General features: G+C 52.5%; 1 protein-coding gene across 1 annotated transcript; it reads left to right on the top strand.

Annotated features, from left to right (window-relative positions):
• The first annotated feature begins 2,177 nt into the window (after positions 1-2,177).
• LOC143038191 (uncharacterized) lies at positions 2,178-21,187 on the top strand. Its single transcript, XM_076207191.1, has 11 exons — positions 2,178-2,334; positions 3,532-3,577; positions 6,901-7,031; positions 8,339-8,501; positions 9,193-9,334; positions 12,268-12,367; positions 12,722-12,841; positions 13,450-13,500; positions 14,358-14,438; positions 15,186-15,295; positions 20,418-21,187. Exons 1-11 carry the CDS (start codon positions 2,285-2,287, stop codon positions 20,657-20,659), a joined length of 1,236 nt encoding a protein of 411 aa, XP_076063306.1. The 5' UTR covers positions 2,178-2,284; the 3' UTR covers positions 20,660-21,187.
• The last annotated feature ends 241 nt before the right edge of the window (positions 21,188-21,428 follow it).

The raw sequence follows: 21,428 nt of genomic DNA, 5'->3' as shown, positions 1-21,428 counted from the left end.
GGAGGAAGGGGAGAGGACGAGAGGACACGCTACAGTCAGTGCGCGGTGGCAGTAATACCAAATGGTCTTAAATCCCGGGCAACAAGAGAGGAACACGCGCACACACACACACACACACACACACACACACACACACACACACACACACACACACACACACACACACACACACACACACACACACACACACACACACACACACACACACACACACACACACACACACACACACACACACACACACACACACACACACATAATAAATGTTTATTAGGCTAGATGATCCAGATGCGAGCATTTCTCTTGGCGGCCCGAGTCCATGGCTGAGAGGAACAAAAGGGTCCCTGGAACAATGTCGCGTATTCAGGGCAGATCCGAACAATGACGCTTGCTGGCTGTACCTCTTGGCCCTGTTGATGTCCAGAGACTGTCCCCTCACTCACTCACTCACTCACTCACTCACTCACTCACTCACTCACTCACTCACTCACTCACTCGCGGGGGCATGTAAAAGCTTTCTTTTTCGTGCTCAGACACGCATACATGAGCGGACGCACGCATACACACATGAAGCCTTCTTTGCGCATACATGCATACACTTAACGCACGTAGCGTGTATAAACGCGTGCACGCACGCACGCATACGCGCACACAAGCATACACGCATATGTGCATGCACGCTCACACGCATGAAAGCAGTGAACGTAAGGCATACAGCACTCACACACGCATACACGGACGCACGCAGCGTACAGAGACTATTCTAAAGGTTTGCCAAAAACAATTTGAGACAGAGAAAGAATCTCTAAATTGACACGAGATGGGAAAGTTGATGAAGAAACATCAATGCAGACTGAAATAACGAAGAAAAAAATTCCAGTAATTTTTCAATATAGAAGAAAAAAAAACGTATGTCATTAGGGTGAAGGGAAATACAGTGACTCAAAACATGAAAATGGACACTTTGGAGATGAGGAGACCTCAGGAAGGATCTGCAGTTGGTAGCCCTGATGACTGCCCCCCCCCTCTCCACACCCTAACTTCTAACAAAGGCTTCTGATCGGCTGCGTTGAACTCTTAGTTAAACGTCTTAAAGAAACGAGTCAAGTATTAATTACGAAGAACAAATGGCAAAGGATGAGGACGAGACGATGACCAAATACGAAGAACTTGTGAATCTGTTATAACTTTGTTAAAAATATTATATTTTTTATCTATTGGGTGATTATCAACAACATGGCAACAACTTTTCCGAAGTTTATTGGAGCTCTCCCAGTGGTTCGTGAAAAACGTCGCAGCATAGGGTGCTTGAGGGCAACGACCACAGTCTTGTATACCTTAATCCACCCTACTCTCCCTTCCTCCCCTCCTACTCCATCTCCTCCCCTTCCACTCCCTAACTCTCCCTGCTCTTTCTACATCCGCTTTCCGTCTCTTCTCGTCATCCCCTCCCTCCTCACCCATCACCTATTCCTCTTCCTCCTCCTCTACCTCCTGCTGTGCCTTTCACCTTCCTCTTTTAGTTAGGTTTGTATCTCTTGGCTGAATAGATCGTCTAAGTCACAATAACGTCACGATCCAAATACTGTCGTCACGTCCAAGGCAATACTTAGTAATAATTGTATGTCGTCTGTTGTTTGATATCAGTGCCATCTATGGAACGAACGACCAAGTTTGCGCGTTAGCTACACATCCGTTAACTTTCCCTTCTTGAGTTGATTTTTTTTCTGTGGAATGGTGACGTAATTTAAAACGTCAACTTGGACACGATAAAATTATTAACGTTCACAAATATTCACCACGAACACTTACTATTGATACGTAATTTTACATAAATAATAACCATTTACATGTATTTATGCATTTCATTTGTTATTTACATTATTAGTTTTCATTTATTTATTCATTTATTATTATTACGATTTTTTCGCATCCGACCTAGATATGGACCAAAAGGTCTCCTCTCGGCATGCTCCGCCTTTGTAATCCTTTGTAATCCAATACTACAACTCCTTACGTGCATATCACTACGCATGCGCATAAGATACCTCCGTAAATGGTTGTCGTACAGCTTATTACTTATGTCCAATTGTTTAAAATTAGTCAAATGGTGTTGCTTGAAAAAAATTGTTAACACTCACGATTTTATTGTTGAATTGAAGACGTTCTTGTTTTGGAGAACCATAGGCAACCCTTCTACGTTCAGTCCAGTCCAGTAGTCCAGTACCACCCAGCGCCCCCTGGCTACCGTCCCAGTGTCACTACCTGTCCATCTTGGCCCCCGATGTCCAACTCGACATACCCCTCCACCCCCCGTATCATGTCCATGGAGAGGTGAGGTAATCCAGCGCTTCTATCCTTTTGGACAATCTCGCGCCGCTGTTGTGAGTTAAGCAAATTGAGTGTGTCAATAGCAACTGATAAATTTGTGCCGTCAGGTTCAAATGTTTTGCTTACCTGGTAGAAGTATGCAAGACTTACTTTTTATTTGTCGTAGGCAAGTGTAGGAAGGGTAGATATCGTAGAGAATTATGAGGTTCTGAGTAGTCTGTGTAATTAGTCGATGTCCCGAAAGCAATTTCCTAACCGGAACTTATATTTCTTCTATTAGCAATGATATATTTTCTTTATACTAACTAAAAGGATAATACGCTTCGCTCTCTTATCATTAGTAGACAAGAACATGCAAGATTAATCCCGAATACCTGGAAGTAACATGTGTAACATGTATCAATTCTTGAATATCGTAGGTAGTTGTTTACAAGACCCCCACGCATAGATCGATACAATGAACATTATCACCACGACAAACCCCTCGTCGACCGATGCGTGGGGGGCTTTTCTTTCTCAATTAACAATGTCCTTATATATTTATAGAAATGTTCAATATCTATTTGGATATTTTTTTTAGGAAGTGCACACCTACGCGAGGGAAGGAGGGGAAGAGTTAAATTTGTTACGGGAAATTCTAGAGAAAAAGTTCTAGATCTTGGCAAATGTAGGAAGGGTAAATATCGTAGAGAATTGTGGGATTCTGAGTAGTCTGTATAATTAGTCAATGTCCCAAAAGCAATTTCCTGACCGGAAATTTCTTCTATTAGCAATGACATATTTTCTTTTGCTCTATAACTGAAAGGGTAATATGCTTTGCTATCTCTTATTAGTAGACGAGAGCATGCTTGATTAATCCCGAACACCAGGAGGTAACTTATATGAATTCTTGAAAATCGGAGGTAGTTGTTTAGAAGACCCCCACGCCTAGATCAAAACAGTGAACATTATGACCACGAAAAACCCCTCATCGACCAATCCGTGTTTTTTTTTCAATCATTAACAGTGCCATTATATATTTATGAAAATATTCAATATCTATTTGGATATTTCTTTAGGAAGTGTACACCTACGCGAGGGTTGGAGGAAAGGAGGGGGAAGAGTTAATTTTGTTACGGGAAATTCTAGAGAAAAATGTTCTAGATCTTGGCACTTTGAGAGGTTGTCTGAGAATGACGGGCTTGTTTTGAATTGTTCTAGAGTGCAGCCGGAGGTGACCGCGAGCACAGACAGAAGGTACTCCACGGTAGGTGACACCGCCGCTGCCGCCGCCAGGATTTTTTTGTCCCAGTATTTATTTTTCATTTTCGCTTTTTTTATTTTCGCTATTTTAGATTTTTGTTACTACTTTTTTTTATTACTTTTGTATTTGTATTATTTCCATTATGTTTATAATGATGTAATTCATGATTTCTATCACTTTATTTGTATATATTTTGTCATTATTTGTATATTTGATTGATTGGCTGATTGTCTGACTAATTAGCTGATTGGTTGACTGATTGGTCGACCGACCGACTGACAGGGCGACTGGCCCACTGGCCGAGTGACTGAGTGGCAGAGTGACTGACTGAGTGGCCGACTGACTGACTGAGTGGCCGACTGACTGACTGAGTGGCCGACTGACTGACTGAGTGGCCGACTGACTGACTGAGTGGCCGACTGACTGACTGAGTGGCCGACTGACTGACTGACTGAGTGGCCGACTGACTGACTGACTGAGTGGCCGAGTGACTGACTGACTGACTGACTGAGTGGCCGAGTGACTGACTGACTGAGTGGCCGAGTGACTGACTGACTGAGTGGCCGAGTGACTGACTGACTGAGTGGCCGAGTGACTGACTGACTGAGTGGCCGAGTGACTGACTGACTGAGTGGCCGAGTGACTGACTGACTGAGTGGCCGAGTGACTGACTGACTGAGTGGCCGAGTGACTGACTGACTGAGTGGCCGAGTGACTGACTGACTGAGTGGCCGAGTGACTGACTGACTGAGTGGCCGAGTGACTGACTGACTGAGTGGCCGAGTGACTGACTGACTGAGTGGCCGAGTGACTGACTGACTGAGTGGCCGAGTGACTGACTGACTGAGTGGCCGAGTGACTGACTGACTGAGTGGCCGAGTGACTGACTGACTGACTGACTGACTGAGTGGCCGAGTGACTGACTGACTGAGTGGCCGAGTGACTGACTGACTGAGTGGCCGAGTGACTGACTGACTGAGTGGCCGAGTGACTGACTGACTGAGTGGCCGAGTGACTGACTGACTGAGTGGCCGAGTGACTGACTGACTGAGTGGCCGAGTGACTGACTGACTGAGTGGCCGAGTGACTGACTGACTGAGTGGCCGAGTGACTGACTGACTGAGTGGCGAGTGACTGACTGACTGAGTGGCGAGTGACTGACTGACTGAGTGGCGAGTGACTGACTGACTGAGTGACTGACTGACTGACTGAGTGGCAGACTGACTGACTGACTGAGTGGCCGAGTGACTGACTGACTGAGTGGCCGAGTGACTGACTGACTGAGTGGCCGAGTGACTGACTGACTGAGTGGCCGAGTGACTGACTGACTGAGTGGCGAGTGACTGAGTGGCGAGTGACTGACTGACTGAGTGGCGAGTGACTGACTGACTGAGTGGCGAGTGACTGACTGACTGAGTGGCGAGTGACTGACTGACTGAGTGGCGAGTGACTGACTGACTGAGTGGCGAGTGACTGACTGACTGAGTGGCGAGTGACTGACTGACTGAGTGGCGAGTGACTGACTGAGTGGCAGACTGACTGACTGACTGAGTGAGTGGCCGACTGAGTGAGTGGCCGACTGAGTGAGTGGCCGACTGACTGACTGACTGAGTGGCCGACTGACTGACTGACTGACTGAGTGGCCGACTGACTAACTGACTGACTGAGTGGCCGACTGACTGACTGACTGAGTGGCCGACTGACTGAGTGGCCGACTGACTGAGTGGCCGACTGACTGAGTGGCCGACTGACTGAGTGGCCGACTGACTGAGTGGCCGACTGACTGAGTGGCCGACTGACTGAGTGGCCGACTGACTGAGTGGCCGACTGACTGAGTGGCCGACTGACTGAGTGGCCGACTGGGTGGCCGAGTGGGTGGCCGAGTGGGTGGCCGAGTGGGTGGCCGAGTGGGTGGCCGAGTGGGTGGCCGACTGGGTGGCCGACTGGGTGGCCGACTGGGTGGCCGACTGGGTGGCCGACTGGGTGGCCGACTGCGCGCCCAACTGGGCGGCCGACTGGGCGGCCGAGTGGGTGGCCGAGTGGGTGGCCGAGTGGGTGGCCGACTGAGTGAGAGGCCGACTGAGTGAGAGGCCGACTGAGTGAGAGGCCGACTGAGTGAGAGGCCGACTGAGTGAGAGGCCGACTGAGTGAGAGGCCGACTGAGTGAGAGGCCGACTGAGTGAGAGGCCGACTGGGTGGCCGACTGGGTGGCCGACTGGGTGGCCGACTGAGTGGCCGACTGAGTGGCCGACTGACTGACTGACTGACTGAGTGGCCGACTGACTGACTGACTGACTGAGAGGCCGACTGACTGACTGACTGACTGAGAGGCCGACTGACTGACTGACTGACTGAGAGGCCGACTGACTGACTGACTGACTGAGAGGCCGACTGACTGACTGACTGACTGAGAGGCCGACTGACTGACTGACTGACTGAGAGGCCGACTGACTGACTGACTGACTGACTGACTGAGAGGCCGACTGACTGACTGACTGACTGACTGACTGAGAGGCCGACTGACTGACTGACTGACTGACTGACTGAGAGGCCGACTGACTGACTGACTGACTGAGAGGCCGACTGACTGACTGAGTGGCCGACTGACTGACTGACTGAGTGGCCGACTGACTGACTGACTGACTGAGTGGCCGACTGACTGACTGACTGACTGAGTGGCCGACTGACTGACTGACTGACTGAGTGGCCGACTGACTGACTGACTGACTGAGTGGCCGACTGACTGACTGACTGAGTGGCCGACTGACTGGCTGGGTGGCTGGCTGAGTGACTGGCTGGCTGGTTGACTGACTGGCTGGCTGGCTGGCTGGCTGGTTGACTGACTGGCTGGCTGGTTGACTGACTGGCTGGCTGGTTGACTGACTGGCTGGCTGGTTGACTGACTGCTGGCTGGTTGACTGACTGCTGGCTGGTTGACTGACCGGCTGGCTGGTTGGCTGACTGACTGACTGGCTGGTGGGTTGACTGACTGGCTGGCTGGTTGGTTGACTGACTGGCTGGCTGGCTGGTGGGTTGACTGACTGGCTGGCTGGTTGAATGACTGGCTGGTTGAATGACTGGCTGGTTGACTGACTGGCTGGCTGGTTGACTGACTGGCTGGCTGGCTGGTTGACTGACTGGCTGGCTGGTTGACTGACTGGCCGACTGGCCGACTGACTGGCTGACCGGCAGACTGAAATCTCGTTTATTCCTGAAATCTGACCGTAGTCTGGGATTGGAAGCAGAGACCAAAGGCTTCATGTTGATTTTTCATTTGATTTTGTTTTTCTGTTCTCATTATTCCTTTTTTTCTTCTTCTTCTTCAGGTGGTGACAGAGTTCAAGAGGCGGAAAGGACTTTTGTCCTCCAGGTCGAAGACCACTGGGGACCTGCGGACGTCTGACATCCTCTCCGAAACGGCGGACAGCGGTGGCCCTTGCGGGAAGTCCTACGTCAGGTAGGGTGTCACGCCACGTGTGACGTCAGGTAGGGTGTCACGCCACGTGTGTCGCCAGGAGGGGTGTCGCGTGTGACGTCAGGCGGGGTGTCGCGTATGACGTCAGGTAGGGTGTCGCGTGTGACGTCAGGCGGGGTGTCGCGTGTGACGTCAGGCGGGGTGTCGCGTGTGACGTCAGGCGGGGTGTCGCGTGTGACGTCAGGCGGGGTGTCACGAGTAGGATGAAAATGGCAGACTAATTTCAAATGCTCTAGTAGTTTTTTCAAATGCATTATATCATACATAAATTAGACGCTAGAATCAAAAGATCATGTGTACGATGGCATCGATATATGAAATTGAAGTACTGGAGTAGGATGAAAATGGAGTTCAAAGTGTGCGATAACACAAAATTCAAACGCTGGGGTCAAAACCTGAGTAGGATGAAAATGACAGACGAAACTAATTTCATATGCTCCGGTCAATTTGTCAATTACAGTATGGCACCTCGCATTTTTAAATCAAACGCTGGAATCAAAACAGTATGTGTAGGATGCCAAAGATGTATGAAACTGAAACGCTGGGGTAGGATGAAAACGAAATGCAAAGTGTTACGTTAAGGAGGTATGGCGTTCCCAGCAAAGAGCGTTTGGAAATTGCGCCTGGAGACCTTTGGACTCTTGTTCCTCCTCGTCACCTGCGGGGGGGAGCCCCGTGGGAAGTGCGGCTCGTGGTCCTCGATCAAGCAGTTGCGGCCTCGAGTTTCGGTGGAAAAACCCGAAGCCCAACAGCGGCCGGCAACGGTCGCTGAAACTTCCCACGGGTCCCTCTGGGAGGAAACTTTGATCCGCTTTCTCTGGAACAAATGCACTTGGGATGATCGTAGGGATCTTGGGCCCTGTCCGGGGACAGACTGTCGGCCCCTTGGGGCTGCACCTCCCGACCACACTGGTCCCTCGTCCCTAGTCCCTACATCAGCGTTTCTCAACCTTTTTACCTTTGCGTAACCTTTAAGATAAATTGCATGTCTCAAGGAACCCCTGCGCAAAAAAAACAAACAAAAAAACACCATATCTTTCTCGTTTTATCTTCATCGTAATAATAGGTTAGATAGGAGGATATTCATATTACATTACAATAACCAAGAATATGTCGTGCGTGTTTAATTATATTACGCATATCAAATTAAATGAAAAATCAAAAGTGCATTAGCTTATATCGCTCGTTCTCGCGAAGCCCTTAGGGACCTTTTGCGGAACCTTAGGGTTCCGGGTTCGAACCCTGATTGAGAAACGCTGCCCTACATCGTCCCGATTCGCGATTTGCAGCTGGGAGCCCGTGGACGACAGTTTAGCCGTCCAGGACCCCGGACGGAGTCCTCTGGAGACGAGGAGTCCAGACTTCGGGAAGCCGGACCTTGCAAGCCCGGAAACCCCGGACTTGTCGAGCCCTCTTCGTCGCCTTCTTCTTCTTCCTCTGGCTCAGAACCCGGTAAGTCTCCGGTAGGGGCTTCACGAGCGGTGGGTGTTACGAACTGCTGTGTGCTTGTGTGCATGTATTTGTGTGTGTGTTTATGTGCATGTATTTGTATGTATGTGTGTGTGTGTGTGTGTGTGTGTGTGTGTGTGTGTGTGTGTGTGTGTGTTTGTGTGTTTGTTGCTAAGGACTGTTTACCAGTGCTTCTGTCCTGTAGAAGGATTAGGTATATGTAGTGAGGATGGAAAGAGTGGGAAGAATTATTCTTAAAGAATGTTGACTTTTCTCTTTCTCTCTCTTTCTTTTCTCTTTCTTTTCTCTTTCTCTCTCTCTCTCTCTCTCTCTTTCTCTCTCTCTCTCTCTCTCTCTCTCTCTCTCTCTCTCTCTCTCTCTCTCTCTCTCTCTCTCTCTCTCTCTCTCTTTTTTTCTCTTTTTTCTCTCTCTTTTTTTTTTTCTCTTTTTTTTTTTTTCTCTCTCTCTCTCTCTCTCTCTCTCTCTCTCTCTCTCTCTCTCTCTCTCTCTCTCTCTCTCTCTCTCTCTCTCTCTCTCTCTCTCTCTCTCTCTCTCTCTCTCTCTCTCTCTCTCTCTCTCTCTCTCTCTCTCTCTCTCTCTCTCTCTCTCTTTCTCTCTTTCTCTCTTTCTCTCTTTTTCTCTCTTTTTCTCTCTTTTAAACCCGGGCACACGCTGCCCACCTTCCACTCGGCAGACTCCTTCCGGGCAGACTCCTCCCGAGTCGGGCACCATGGATCCAGCACTCCAGAGGAAGGACCTCGTCCACGACTCTTCGACTCCTTTGCCCACCATCGTGGTTACCGAGGTCGGGGGTTCTCCGAAGACGCCACTCGTAGGTAAGAGCGTAGGCATGCAGGAGACTGCAAGAGACCATAACGCCTACACTAGGGAGTTCCATGTGGGATGAGGAAGGGAACTATTCCACCTGCGAGGAGATTCCGTGGGTGGAGTAGTGTCCTCTACTTCCTCCTGCCCCCACCACCCCGCCCCACTCACCTCTCCTCTCCTCCCCAAAGTCTCCTCCCCAACGTCTCCTCCCCAACGTCTCCTCCCCAACGTCTCCTCCCCAACGTCTCCTCCCCAACGTCTCCTCCCCAACGTCTCCTCCCCAACGTCTCCTCCCCAACGTCTCCTCCCCAACGTCTCCTCCCCAACGTCTCCTCCCCAACGTCTCCTCCCCAACGTCTCCTCCCCAACGTCTCCTCCCCAACGTCTCCTCCCCAACGTCTCCTCCCCAACGTCTCCTCCCCAACGTCTCCTCCCCAACGTCTCCTCCCCAACGTCTCCTCCCCAACGTCTCCTCCCCAACGTCTCCTCCCCAACGTCTCCTCCCCAACGTCTCCTCCCCAACGTCTCCTCCCCAACGTCTCCTCCCCAACGTCTCCTCCCCAACGTCTCCTCCCCAACGTCTCCTCCCCAACGTCTCCTCCCCTACGTCTCCTCCCCTACGTCTCCTCCCCCCAACGGCTTCTTCCCAACGTCTCCTCCCCTCAACGGCTTCTTCCCTCGCCTCTTCCCCCCCAGCGTCTCCTTCCCCGCCTCTTCACCCAACGTCTCTTCCCCAACGTTTCCTTCCCAGTCCTTTCCCATCGTCTCCTCCCCAGTTCTTCCCCCAGCCTCTCCTCTCCCAGCCTCTCCTCTCCCAGCCTCTCCTCTCCCAGCCTCTCCTCTCCCAGCCTCTCCTCTCCTCTGCCAGGCTCTCCTCTCCTCTCCTCTCCCAGGCTCTCCTCTCCTCTGCCAGGCTCTCCTCTCCTCTGCCAGGCTCTCCTCTCCTCCTCTGCCAGGCTCTCCTCTCCCAGCCTCTCCTCTGCCAGCCTCTCCTCTCCCAGCCTCTCCTCTCCCAGCCTCTCCTCTCCCAGCCTCTCCTCTCCCAGGGTCTCCTCTCCCAGCCTCTCCTCTCCTCTCCCAGGGTCTCCTCTCCCAGCCTCTCCTCTCCCAGCCTCTCCTCTCCCAGCCTCTCCTCTCCCAGCCTCTCCTCTCCCAGCCTCTCCTCTCCCAGCCTCTCCTCTCCCAGCCTCTCCTCTCCCAGCCTCTCCTCTCCCAGCCTCTCCTCTCCCAGCCTCTCCTCTCCCAGCCTCTCCTCTCCCAGCCTCTCCTCTCCCAGCCTCTCCTCTCCCAGCCTCTCCTCTCCCAGCCTCTCCTCTCCCAGCCTCTCCTCTCCCAGCCTCTCCTCTCCCAGCCTCTCCTCTCCCAGCCTCTCCTCCCAGGACACCCATCACCTCCCCCCACCCCCCGCCAAACCTCCCTATTCTGCTGACCTGTGCCCACTCTGCCTCTCCTACCCCCGTCCCCCCACCTTCCCAGCCTACCTCTCCTGAATCGCTGCCTCTCTGAGCCCACATCTCTTCTTCACCCCCACCCCTCCCTCCCCTCCCTCACCTCTCCTTCACCCCTCCCTCCCCTCCCTCACCTCTCCTTCACCCCTCCCTCCCCTCCCTCACCTCTCCTTCACCCCTCCTTCACCCCTCACCCCCACCTCTCCTTCCCCTCACCCCCACCTCTCCTTCCCCTCACCCCCACCTCTCCTTCCCCTCACCCCCACCTCTCCTTCCCCTCACCCCCACCTCTCCTTCCCCTCACCCCCACCTCTCCTTCCCCTCACCCCCACCTCTCCTTCCCCTCACCCCCACCTCTCCTTCCCCTCACCCCCACCTCTCCTTCCCCTCACCCCCACCTCTCCTTCCCCTCACCCCCACCTCTCCTTCCCCTCACCCCCACCTCTCCTTCCCCTCACCCCCACCTCTCCTTCCCCTCACCCCCACCTCTCCTTCCCCTCACCCCCACCTCTCCTTCCCCTCACCCCCACCTCTCCTTCCCCTCACCCCCACCTCTCCTTCCCCTCACCCCCACCTCTCCTTCCCCTCACCCCCCCCTCTCCTTCCCCTCACCCCCACCTCTCCTTCACCCCTCGCCCACCCAGCCCTCCATCCACCCATACCTCTCCTTCCCTCCGTCCACCCACCCACCTATTCTTTATATATATTTTTCTATTTTTGTTTACACTCTTCCTCTTTGGTTCATCTATTTCTATTCGTTCCATTTTCTTGTTCATTTACTTTTTCTCTTGGTTTCATTTAATTTCAATTAAATTTTATCTTCATGCTTATGATGCTGATGGCTGACGTTTATGCTTATCCCTAGGTTTTGTTTTTCTTGGTTATTATTTTAATTTTGTTTTTATTCTAATCTACATGACTTTTTCTTGTATATATTCTATTCTATTGACTTGTTTAAATGGCAATTCATGTCTATCTTTATTCTATTTTTATTTTTTTATCTTTATTTTTGTTGTTCTATTTCTATTTGATCTATTTTTCATTTTTATTTTTTTAATTATTTTTATTTGATTGATTTGTTTATTTTTATTTTTATTTTATTTTTATTATCTCTTATTTGATATTTAATTTTATCTTTATTTTATTTTATCTTTTTTATTTCTATTTATCTATTCTTGATTGTTTGTTTATTTTTATTTTTATTTTCTCGTTTTTTATTTTATTTTTATCTTATTAATGTTATATTTTTATTTATAATTTTTTCAATATATTTATTTTTTTATTTTTGTTACTTATATTTTTGTTTATTTTTTATATCTATTTTATCTTTATTTTTTATCTTTTTTATTTTTTATATATTTCTAATTTACTATTTTTTATTCTATTAATTTCTTTTCTTTATTATTTGTAGTTTTTATTTTTATTTTTATTTTAATTTTATTTTTCATAATTTTTATCTTTATTATCACTTTATCATTATTATTATTTTTCAGACCTGGAAGGCGTCGAAGTTGGTCCGCAGAAGCTCGAAAGAAGGGAAAACCAGCAGAGCACGGGGAGCCGACAAAGCACGAGCCAGCAGGAGAGCAGCGTGTGAGTAACGTCACGCTGTGACACTCTGACGACAAAGAGAGAGATGTTTTGATTACCTCTTTATCCATCTTCGGATGCTCACTGCCCTGAGCGGGTTAGAGCTACGCTACCTGCGGCGAAGGTCCAGGTGATGACGGTTCGAACCCTGTCACCGGCGAGTTGAACCAAGGGCATGGTTTATTAGAGTCCACGCTACAAAGTCCTCTGTATGTGGCAGCGTCCTAGCCTCCTGTTAGGGGGGAGTTTGACGTTTAACAAAATCATTCATCACATTTATTTATTTAGTTTTATTTATTATCATCATTATTATTATTATTTTTTTTTCTTGAATTCCAACTCCAACCTCTCTTGCAGGGGCAGTGACTCTGTGACTCTGATCAATTACCCGACCACCGTTGACTCGTGGCCGGAGTCGTCCTTCCCCCAGCAGACCCCGAGGAGCAGACCCCAAGAGGAACCCTACCCAGTCTTCAGGTGCTCCCTCCCTAACCCCCCCCCCACCACGGGATGGGGGGGTGGTGGTGGATATTATGCCATGGGATGGGGAGGATAAGGGGTAATTGGGGTGAGGGTGTGGGGGATGAGGGTGTGGGGGAGGAGGGTGTGGGGGAGGAGGGTGTGGGGGAGGAGGGTGTGGGGGAGGAGGGTGTGGGGGAGGAGGGTGTGGGGGATGAGGGTGTGGGGGAGGAGGGTGTGGGGGAGGAGGGTGTGGGGGAGGAGGGTGGGGGGGATGAGGGCGTGGGGGATGAGGGCGTGGGGGATGAGGGCGTGGGGGATGAGGGCGTGGGGGAGGAGGGTGTGGGGGAGGAGGGTGTGGGGGAGGAGGGTGTGGGGGAGGAGGGTGTGGGGGAGGAGGTTGAATCTCTATATACAAATAAAACAATTGATGAGATAAGACTTATTGACCCACTGTCGGAGAATGAGATAAGATGGACAGAAAATCTGTATATTTCGACCACTATCTGTGGTCCTCTTCAGCAGGATCACAGATAGTGGTTGAAATATACAAACTTTGTTACTACATTAAACCTTCCAATTGCTGAGACTTGAAGCCTTGTCTAACGGAATGTTGTTCTTCGCAGTGAGCCGGTCAAGGACGTCCTCGAATGGAAAGGGATGTCGTCCCACAACAGGTAAAGGGAGGAGAACCTTGAGGAGTGAGACCTTGAAGTATGAAGGGCGAAGGGCTGGGAAAAAATTCTGTGGGTTTTGGAGTGGGCTGGGGTACCATTGGAGTGGGCTGTGATAGCATTGGAGTGGGCTGTGATAGCATTGGAGTGGGCTGTGATAGCATTGGAGTGGGCTGTGATAGCATTGGAGTGGGCTGTGATAGCATTGGAGTGGGCTGTGATAGCATTGGAGTGGGCTGTGATAGCATTGGAGTGGGCTGTGATAGCCTTGCAGTGGGCTGTGATAGCCTTGCAGTGGGCTGTGATAGCCTTGCAGTGGGCTGTGATAGCCTTGCAGTGGGCTGTGATAGCCTTGCAGTGGGCTGTGATAGCCTTGCAGTGGGCTGTGATAGCCTTGCAGTGGGCTGTGATAGCCTTGCAGTGGGCTGTGATAGCCTTGCAGTGGGCTGTGATAGCCTTGCAGTGGGCTGTGATAGCCTTGCAGTGGGCTGTGATAGCCTTGCAGTGGGCTGTGATAGCCTTGCAGTGGGCTGTGATAGCCTTGCAGTGGGCTGTGATAGCCTTGCAGTGGGCTGTGATAGGACTGCAGTGGGCTGTGATAGGACTGCAGTGGGCTGAGATAGCACTGTAGTGGGCTAGGGTAGCAGTGCAGTTGCATTGGGCTGCATTGTAATTACACTGGTCTCCATTAGCATTACACTGAGCTGGAATTACTCTGGCTGTAATTACATGGGCTACAGTAGCATGACAGTGGGATTTGAGTCTAGTACATCGAATGAAATGGGCAGTCGGGGAAAAAATAAAAATGTACAAGAACGAGTTGTGAATGTCAACGACGAACGCGATGTCTCCTCCTGCAGGACGTACACAGTGGTCAACCCGCGCGAGACGGATCCCCTCTTTCACAAGCTGGAGTTCGAACCTTCGTCTGGTTCAGGAAGGTAAAACTGAACGAGTGGATTGGTTTGCTCGTTTTTTAATTTCTTAATTTTTTTTTGTCTATCTTCATTAGTTTTTATTTATTATAACTATTCATTTATACTTGCCTATCTATATCTGACTACAGTAACTTTGCCTGATAATGTATCGTGACGAATTTTTGTACTTTGATGACCTTCGTGCACAGTTTGATTCAGACGAAAGCTGTTTCCGGTCATATTTTGTAGCACTTGGAGTGCCACTTGTGCAATTTTTGTGCCACTTGAGTGCCACTTGAGTGCCACTTGGGTGCCACTTGAGTGCCACTTGAGTGCCACTTGAGTGCCACTTGAGTGCCACTTGAGTGCCACTTGAGTGCCACTTGGGTGCCACTTGGGTGCCACTTGGGTGCCACTTGTGCGCCACTTGTGCGCCACTTGTGCGCCACTTGTGCGCCACTTGTGCGCCACTTGTGCGCCACTTGTGCGCCACTTGTGCGCCACTTGTGCGCCACTTGTGCGCCACTTGTGCGCCACTTGTGCGCCACTTGTGCGCCACTTGTGCGTCACTTGTTGTTTACCACTTGTGCCACTTGTGCCACTTGTGCCACTTGTGCCACTTGTGCCACTTGTGCCACTTGTGCCACTTGTTGTTTGCCACTTGTGCCACTTGTTGTTTGCCACTTGTGCCACTTGGAAAACCTCTGTTTCATTGCTTGTGCCACCCACCTGAATGTGATCTTGATCACCCCCGTGTATGCCCCCCTGCAGGACGAGTTACTTCACTGCCACGGAGGTGACGTCCCCGCTCATGTATCCTCCCGGGGACAGTTCCTCCCGGTCCTACAACCTGGTCAGCGCCCGGAACAGCCTCGTGCAAGGTGGGTGGCGGGGGCGGGTTTGAGGCCGTGGGGCGCCAGGCAGGCACCTCCTAAGGCTAGATGACGCAAGGTTGTTCTTCAGCCCTAAGGTCGTCTATGAAGGAGTAGTGTCTTGTATACATGTGTTTATATACCAAAGGCTTTTTCCTCCCTCTTATAAGGGAGGTAGTTATGTCTAAGTCCACCCATTCCACTCCCCTCCACCAACCCTTTCCGCCCTCTCATTCTTAGCTCCTCGTGGATGACGGGTCGTACCTATATCCCGCCCACTGACCCCTTGGGTCAGAAGCAATGCAACGAGACGCGGCGAATCCACAAGAGCAAGGCAGCTTCACAAGTGTAATGTATACTATACATATGCATATACACGCACACGTACACACATGCATGTACACCTATCCGCACATTCCTACCCACGCACCTACCCGCACATTCCTACCCACGCACCTACCCGCACATTCCTACCCACGCACCTACCCGCACATTCCTACCCACGCACCTACCCGCACATTCCTACCCACGCACCTACCCGCACATTCCTACCCACGCACCTACCCGCACATTCCTACCCACGCACCTACCCGCACATTCCTACCCACGCACCTACCCGCACATTCCTACCCACGCACCTACCCGCACATTCCTACCCACGCACCTACCCGCACATTCCTACCCACGCACCTACCCGCACATTCCTACCCACGCACCTACCCGCACATTCCTACCCACGCACCTACCCGCACATTCCTACCCACGCACCTACCCGCACATTCCTACCCACGCACCTACCCGCACATTCCTACCCACGCACCTACCCGCACATTCCTACCCACGCACCTACCCGCACATTCCTACCCACGCACCTACCCGCACATTCCTACCCACGCACCTACCCGCACATTCCTACCCACGCACCTACCCGCACATTCCTACCCACGCACCTACCCGCACATTCCTACCCACGCACCTACCCGCACATTCCTACCCACGCACCTACCCGCACATTCCTACCCACGCACCTACCCGCACATTCCTACCCACGCACCTACCCGCACATTCCTACCCACGCACCTACCCGCACATTCCTACCCACGCACCTACCCGCACATTCCTACCCACGCACCTACCCGCACATTCCTACCCACGCACCTACCCGCACATTTCTACCCACGCACCTACCCGCACATTACTACCCACGCACCTACCCGCACATTCCTACCCACGCACCTACCCGCACATTCCTACCCACGCACCTACCCGCACATTACTACCCACGCACCTACCCGCACATTTCTACCCACGCACCTACCCGCACATTTCTACCCACGCACCTACCCGCACATTTCTACCCACGCACCTACCCGCACATTTCTACCCACGCACCTACCCGCACATTCCTACCCACGCACCTACCCGCACATTTCTACCCACGCACCTACCCGCACATTTCTACCCACGCACCTACCCGCACATTTCTACCCACGCACCTACCCGCACATTCCTACCCACGCACCTACCCGCACATTCCTACCCACGCACCTACCCGCACATTCCTACCCACGCACCTACCCGCACATTCCTACCCACGCACCTACCCGCACATTCCTACCCACGCACCTACCCGCACATTCCTACCCACGCACCTACCCGCACATTCCTACCCACGCACCTACCCGCACATTCCTACCCACGCACCTACCCGCACATTCCTACCCACGCACCTACCCGCACATTCCTACCCACGCACCTACCCGCACATTCCTACCCACGCACCTACCCGCACATTCCTACCCACGCACCTACCCGCACATTCCTACCCACGCACCTACCCGCACATTCCTACCCACGCACCTACCCGCACATTCCTACCCACGCACCTACCCGCACATTCCTACCCACGCACCTACCCGCACATTCCTACCCACGCACCTACCCGCACATTCCTACCCACGCACCTTCCCGCACTTTCCTACCCACGCACCTACCCGCACATTCCTACCCACGCACCTACCCGCACATTCCTACCCACGCACCTACCCGCACATTCCTACCCACGCACCTACCCGCACATTCCTACCCACGCACCTACCCGCACATTCCTACCCACGCACCTACCCGCACATTCCTACCCACGCACCTACCCGCACATTCCTACCCACGCACCTACCCGCACATTCCTACCCACGCACCTACCCGCACATTCCTACCCACGCACCTACCCGCACATTCCTACCCACGCACCTACCCGCACATTCCTACCCACGCACCTACCCGCACATTCCTACCCACGCACCTACCCGCACATTCCTACCCACGCACCTACCCGCACATTCCTACCCACGCACCTACCCGCACATTCCTACCCACGCACCTACCCGCACATTCCTACCCACGCACCTACCCGCACATTCCTACCCACGCACCTACCCGCACATTCCTACCCACGCACCTACCCGCACATTCCTACCCACGCACCTACCCGCACATTCCTACCCACGCACCTACCCGCACATTCCTACCCACGCACCTACCCGCACATTTCTACCCACGCACCTACCCGCACATTACTACCCACGCACCTACCCGCACATTCCTACCCACGCACCTACCCGCACAAACCAACCCACGCACAACACCGCACATTCCGAGCCACGCACATACCAGCACATTCCGACCCACGCACCTACCCGCACATTCCCACCCACGCACCTACCCGCACATTCCCACCCACGCACCTACCCGCACATTCCCACCCACGCACCTACCCGCACATTCCCACCCACGCACCTACCCGCACATTCCCACCCACGCACCTACCCGCACATTCCCACCCACGCACCTACCCGCACATTCCCACCCACGCACCTACCCGCACCGGCCTACCCCCGCCCCTACCCGCACATCGCAACCTCTGCACCTACCCGAACATCCCTAGACCCGCACCTACCCGCACATTCCTACCCACGCACCTACCCGCACATTCCTACCCACGCACCTACCCGCACATTCCTACCCACGCACCTACCCGCACATTCCTACCCACGCACCTACCCGCACATTCCTACCCACGCACCTACCCGCACATTCCTACCCACGCACCTACCCGCACATTCCTACCCACGCACCTACCCGCACATTCCTACCCACGCACCTACCCGCACATTCCTACCCACGCACCTACCCGCATCCATCCGCACACCTCCTTAAAACCCACACCTTGCCCAGCCACAGGTATCCCCACCTCCTCCCTCCAAGCCGATGATCTTTCTCTAAACCGCATCCGTTCGTTACTCTTACCGTCTACATCACCAACTTCACTGCCATCACCACCACCTCCTTCACCACCACCACCTCCTTCACCACCACCACCTCCTTCACCACCACCACCTCCTTCACCACCACCACCACCTCCTTCACCACCACCACCACCTCCTTCACCACCACCACCTCCTTCACCACCACCACCTCCTTCACCACCACCACCTCCTTCACCACCACCACCTCCTTCACCACCACCACCACCTCCTTCACCACCACCACCACCTCCTTCACCACCACCACCACCTCCTTCACCACCACCACCACCTCCTTCACCACCACCACCTCCTTCACCACCACCACCACCTCCTTCACCACCACCTCCTTCACCACCACCTCCTTCACCACCACCTCCTTCACCACCACCACCTCCTTCACCACCACCACCTCCTTCACCACCTCCTTCACCACCTCCTTCACCACCTCCTTCACCACCTCCTTCACCACCTCCTTCACCACCTCCTTCACCACCTCCTTCACCACCTCCTTCACCACCTCCTTCAATACCACTGCCACCACCACCACCACCCACCTCCTTCACTACCACCACCACCACCACCACCACCACCACCACCACCACCACCTCCTTCACCACCACCACCACCTCCTTCACCACCACCACCACCTCCTTCACCACCACCACCACCTCCTTCACCACCACCACCACCTCCTTCACCACCACCACCACCTCCTTCACCACCACCACCACCTCCTTCACCACCACCACCACCTCCTTCACCACCACCACCACCACCTCCTTCACCACCACCACCACCTCCTTCACCACCACCACCACCTCCTTCACCACCACCACCACCTCCTTCACCACCACCACCACCTCCTTCACCACCACCACCACCTCCTTCACCACCACCACCTCCTTCACCACCACCACCTCCTTCACCACCACCACCACCTCCTTCACCACCACCACCACCACCACCACCACCACCACCACCACCACCACCACCACCACCACCACCACCACCACCACCACCACCTCCTTCACTACCACTACCATCACCACCACCTCCTTCACTACCACTACCATCACCACCACCTCCTTCACTACCATCACTACCCCCTCCTTCAATACCACCACCACCACCTCCTTCACTACCACCACCACCACCTCCTTCACTACCACCACCACCACCTCCTCCACTACCACCACCACCACCTCCTACACTACCACCACCACCTCCTTCACTACCACCACCACCTCCTTCACTACCACCACCACCTCCTTCACCACCACCACCACCTCCTTCACCACCACCACCACCTCCTTCACCACCACCACCACCACCTCCTTCACCACCACCACCACCTCCTTCACCACCACCACCACCTCCTTCACCACCACCTCCTTCACCACCACCACCACCACCTCCTTCACCACCACCACCACCACCCCCAACACCACCCCCACCACCACCTCCTTCACCACCCCCACCACCACCTCCTCCACCACCCCCACCACCACCTCCTCCACCACCCCCACCACCACCTCCTTCACCACCCTCCCCACCACCACCTCCTTCACCACCCCCACCACCACCTCCTTCACCACCACCACCACCACCTCCTTCACCACCACCTCCTTCACCACCACCACCACCACCACCTCCATCACCACCACCACCACCACCACCACCACCACCACCACCACCACCACCACCACCACCACCACCACCACCACCACCACCACCACCACCACCACCTCCTTCACCACCACCACCACCTTCACCACGTCCTTCACTACCACTAGCACCACCTTCACCTCCTCCTTCACTTTTTGCAGGAGAACGAAGCTGCAGCGGTTCGAGGCCGAGCCACCGCCCCAGCGTCGGGTCCTACTCGATCATCGAGGTCAACCCTATGGTGCCGATGAACCTGGAAGAGGAGGGGTTGGGGGTCAAGCTGGAGAAACAGAGGAGAAACCGCAGGATTGGCTGGTTTCTGATCGGTCTCGGGTCGTTTATTTTGGTAGCAGATGCCATCGCGGTCGTCGTCATGTCAAGTATGAACCCACCCACTGTCTAGGTCTCTATGCACGTATGTACGTATCCATGCACGTATATATCCATGTACGTATGTATCCATGTACGTATGTGCGCTTGTACAAAAGTCTTAATCTCCCTCTATACGGGCGGGGGTGGCTGTGTCTTACATACGTACACACAAGTCTTAATTCTCCATTAAAGATTAAAGGTCAACCCTTTATAAATATCACGGGCTGTTGTATTATGTTTATACAGCAAGACCTTGATTCACCCTCACAAATTGGCGGGGGGGTCTGTATCGTATATGCATATGTATTCCAAGATCTTCATTTCCCCTTACCAAGGGGTAGCCGTGACGAAACCTGGTTTTGCTTTCTCTCTTTGTGGGGGAAAGCGGTAAGATAATTGCTGAAGTCACGAAAAGCGAGCATGGGCAAACTGACCAACAAGCCGTGGACAGTTTGTTTTTGTGTAAATCTATATCTAGTTCAGACTAGAGTTTTTTTTTTTGTATTTGTTCTTCGTTTTTTTTGTGTGCGGTGAAATAAACTTTTGGACTCGAAGGAAACGAGCTTTTATTCCATGATGTCCTTTTTCACACAAACTCTTCAGATTTTTTCGTAAAAGGACCTGAAATTGGTGGAATGGAGAATTGGACACCCAGATTAGATTTTTTTTTTTTTTACTTTGTCGCAATATCTTTGCTTGTAGATTAGAAGTTATGAAGATAAAATGAAAACAAACAGGTAAACGAATGAACAAGTAAGTGGACAAATGAAGGCATCAGTTTCCCAGAAATCTCGTCACGA

This window comes from Oratosquilla oratoria, chromosome 24 (genome assembly GCF_046742065.1).
Source record: "Oratosquilla oratoria isolate Oo_2021 chromosome 24, ASM4674206v1, whole genome shotgun sequence".
NCBI classification, from domain to species: Eukaryota; Metazoa; Arthropoda; class Malacostraca; order Stomatopoda; family Squillidae; genus Oratosquilla; species Oratosquilla oratoria.
The sequence above is the reverse complement of the archived record's forward strand: the minus strand, read 5'-3'. Positions and strand labels throughout refer to the sequence as shown.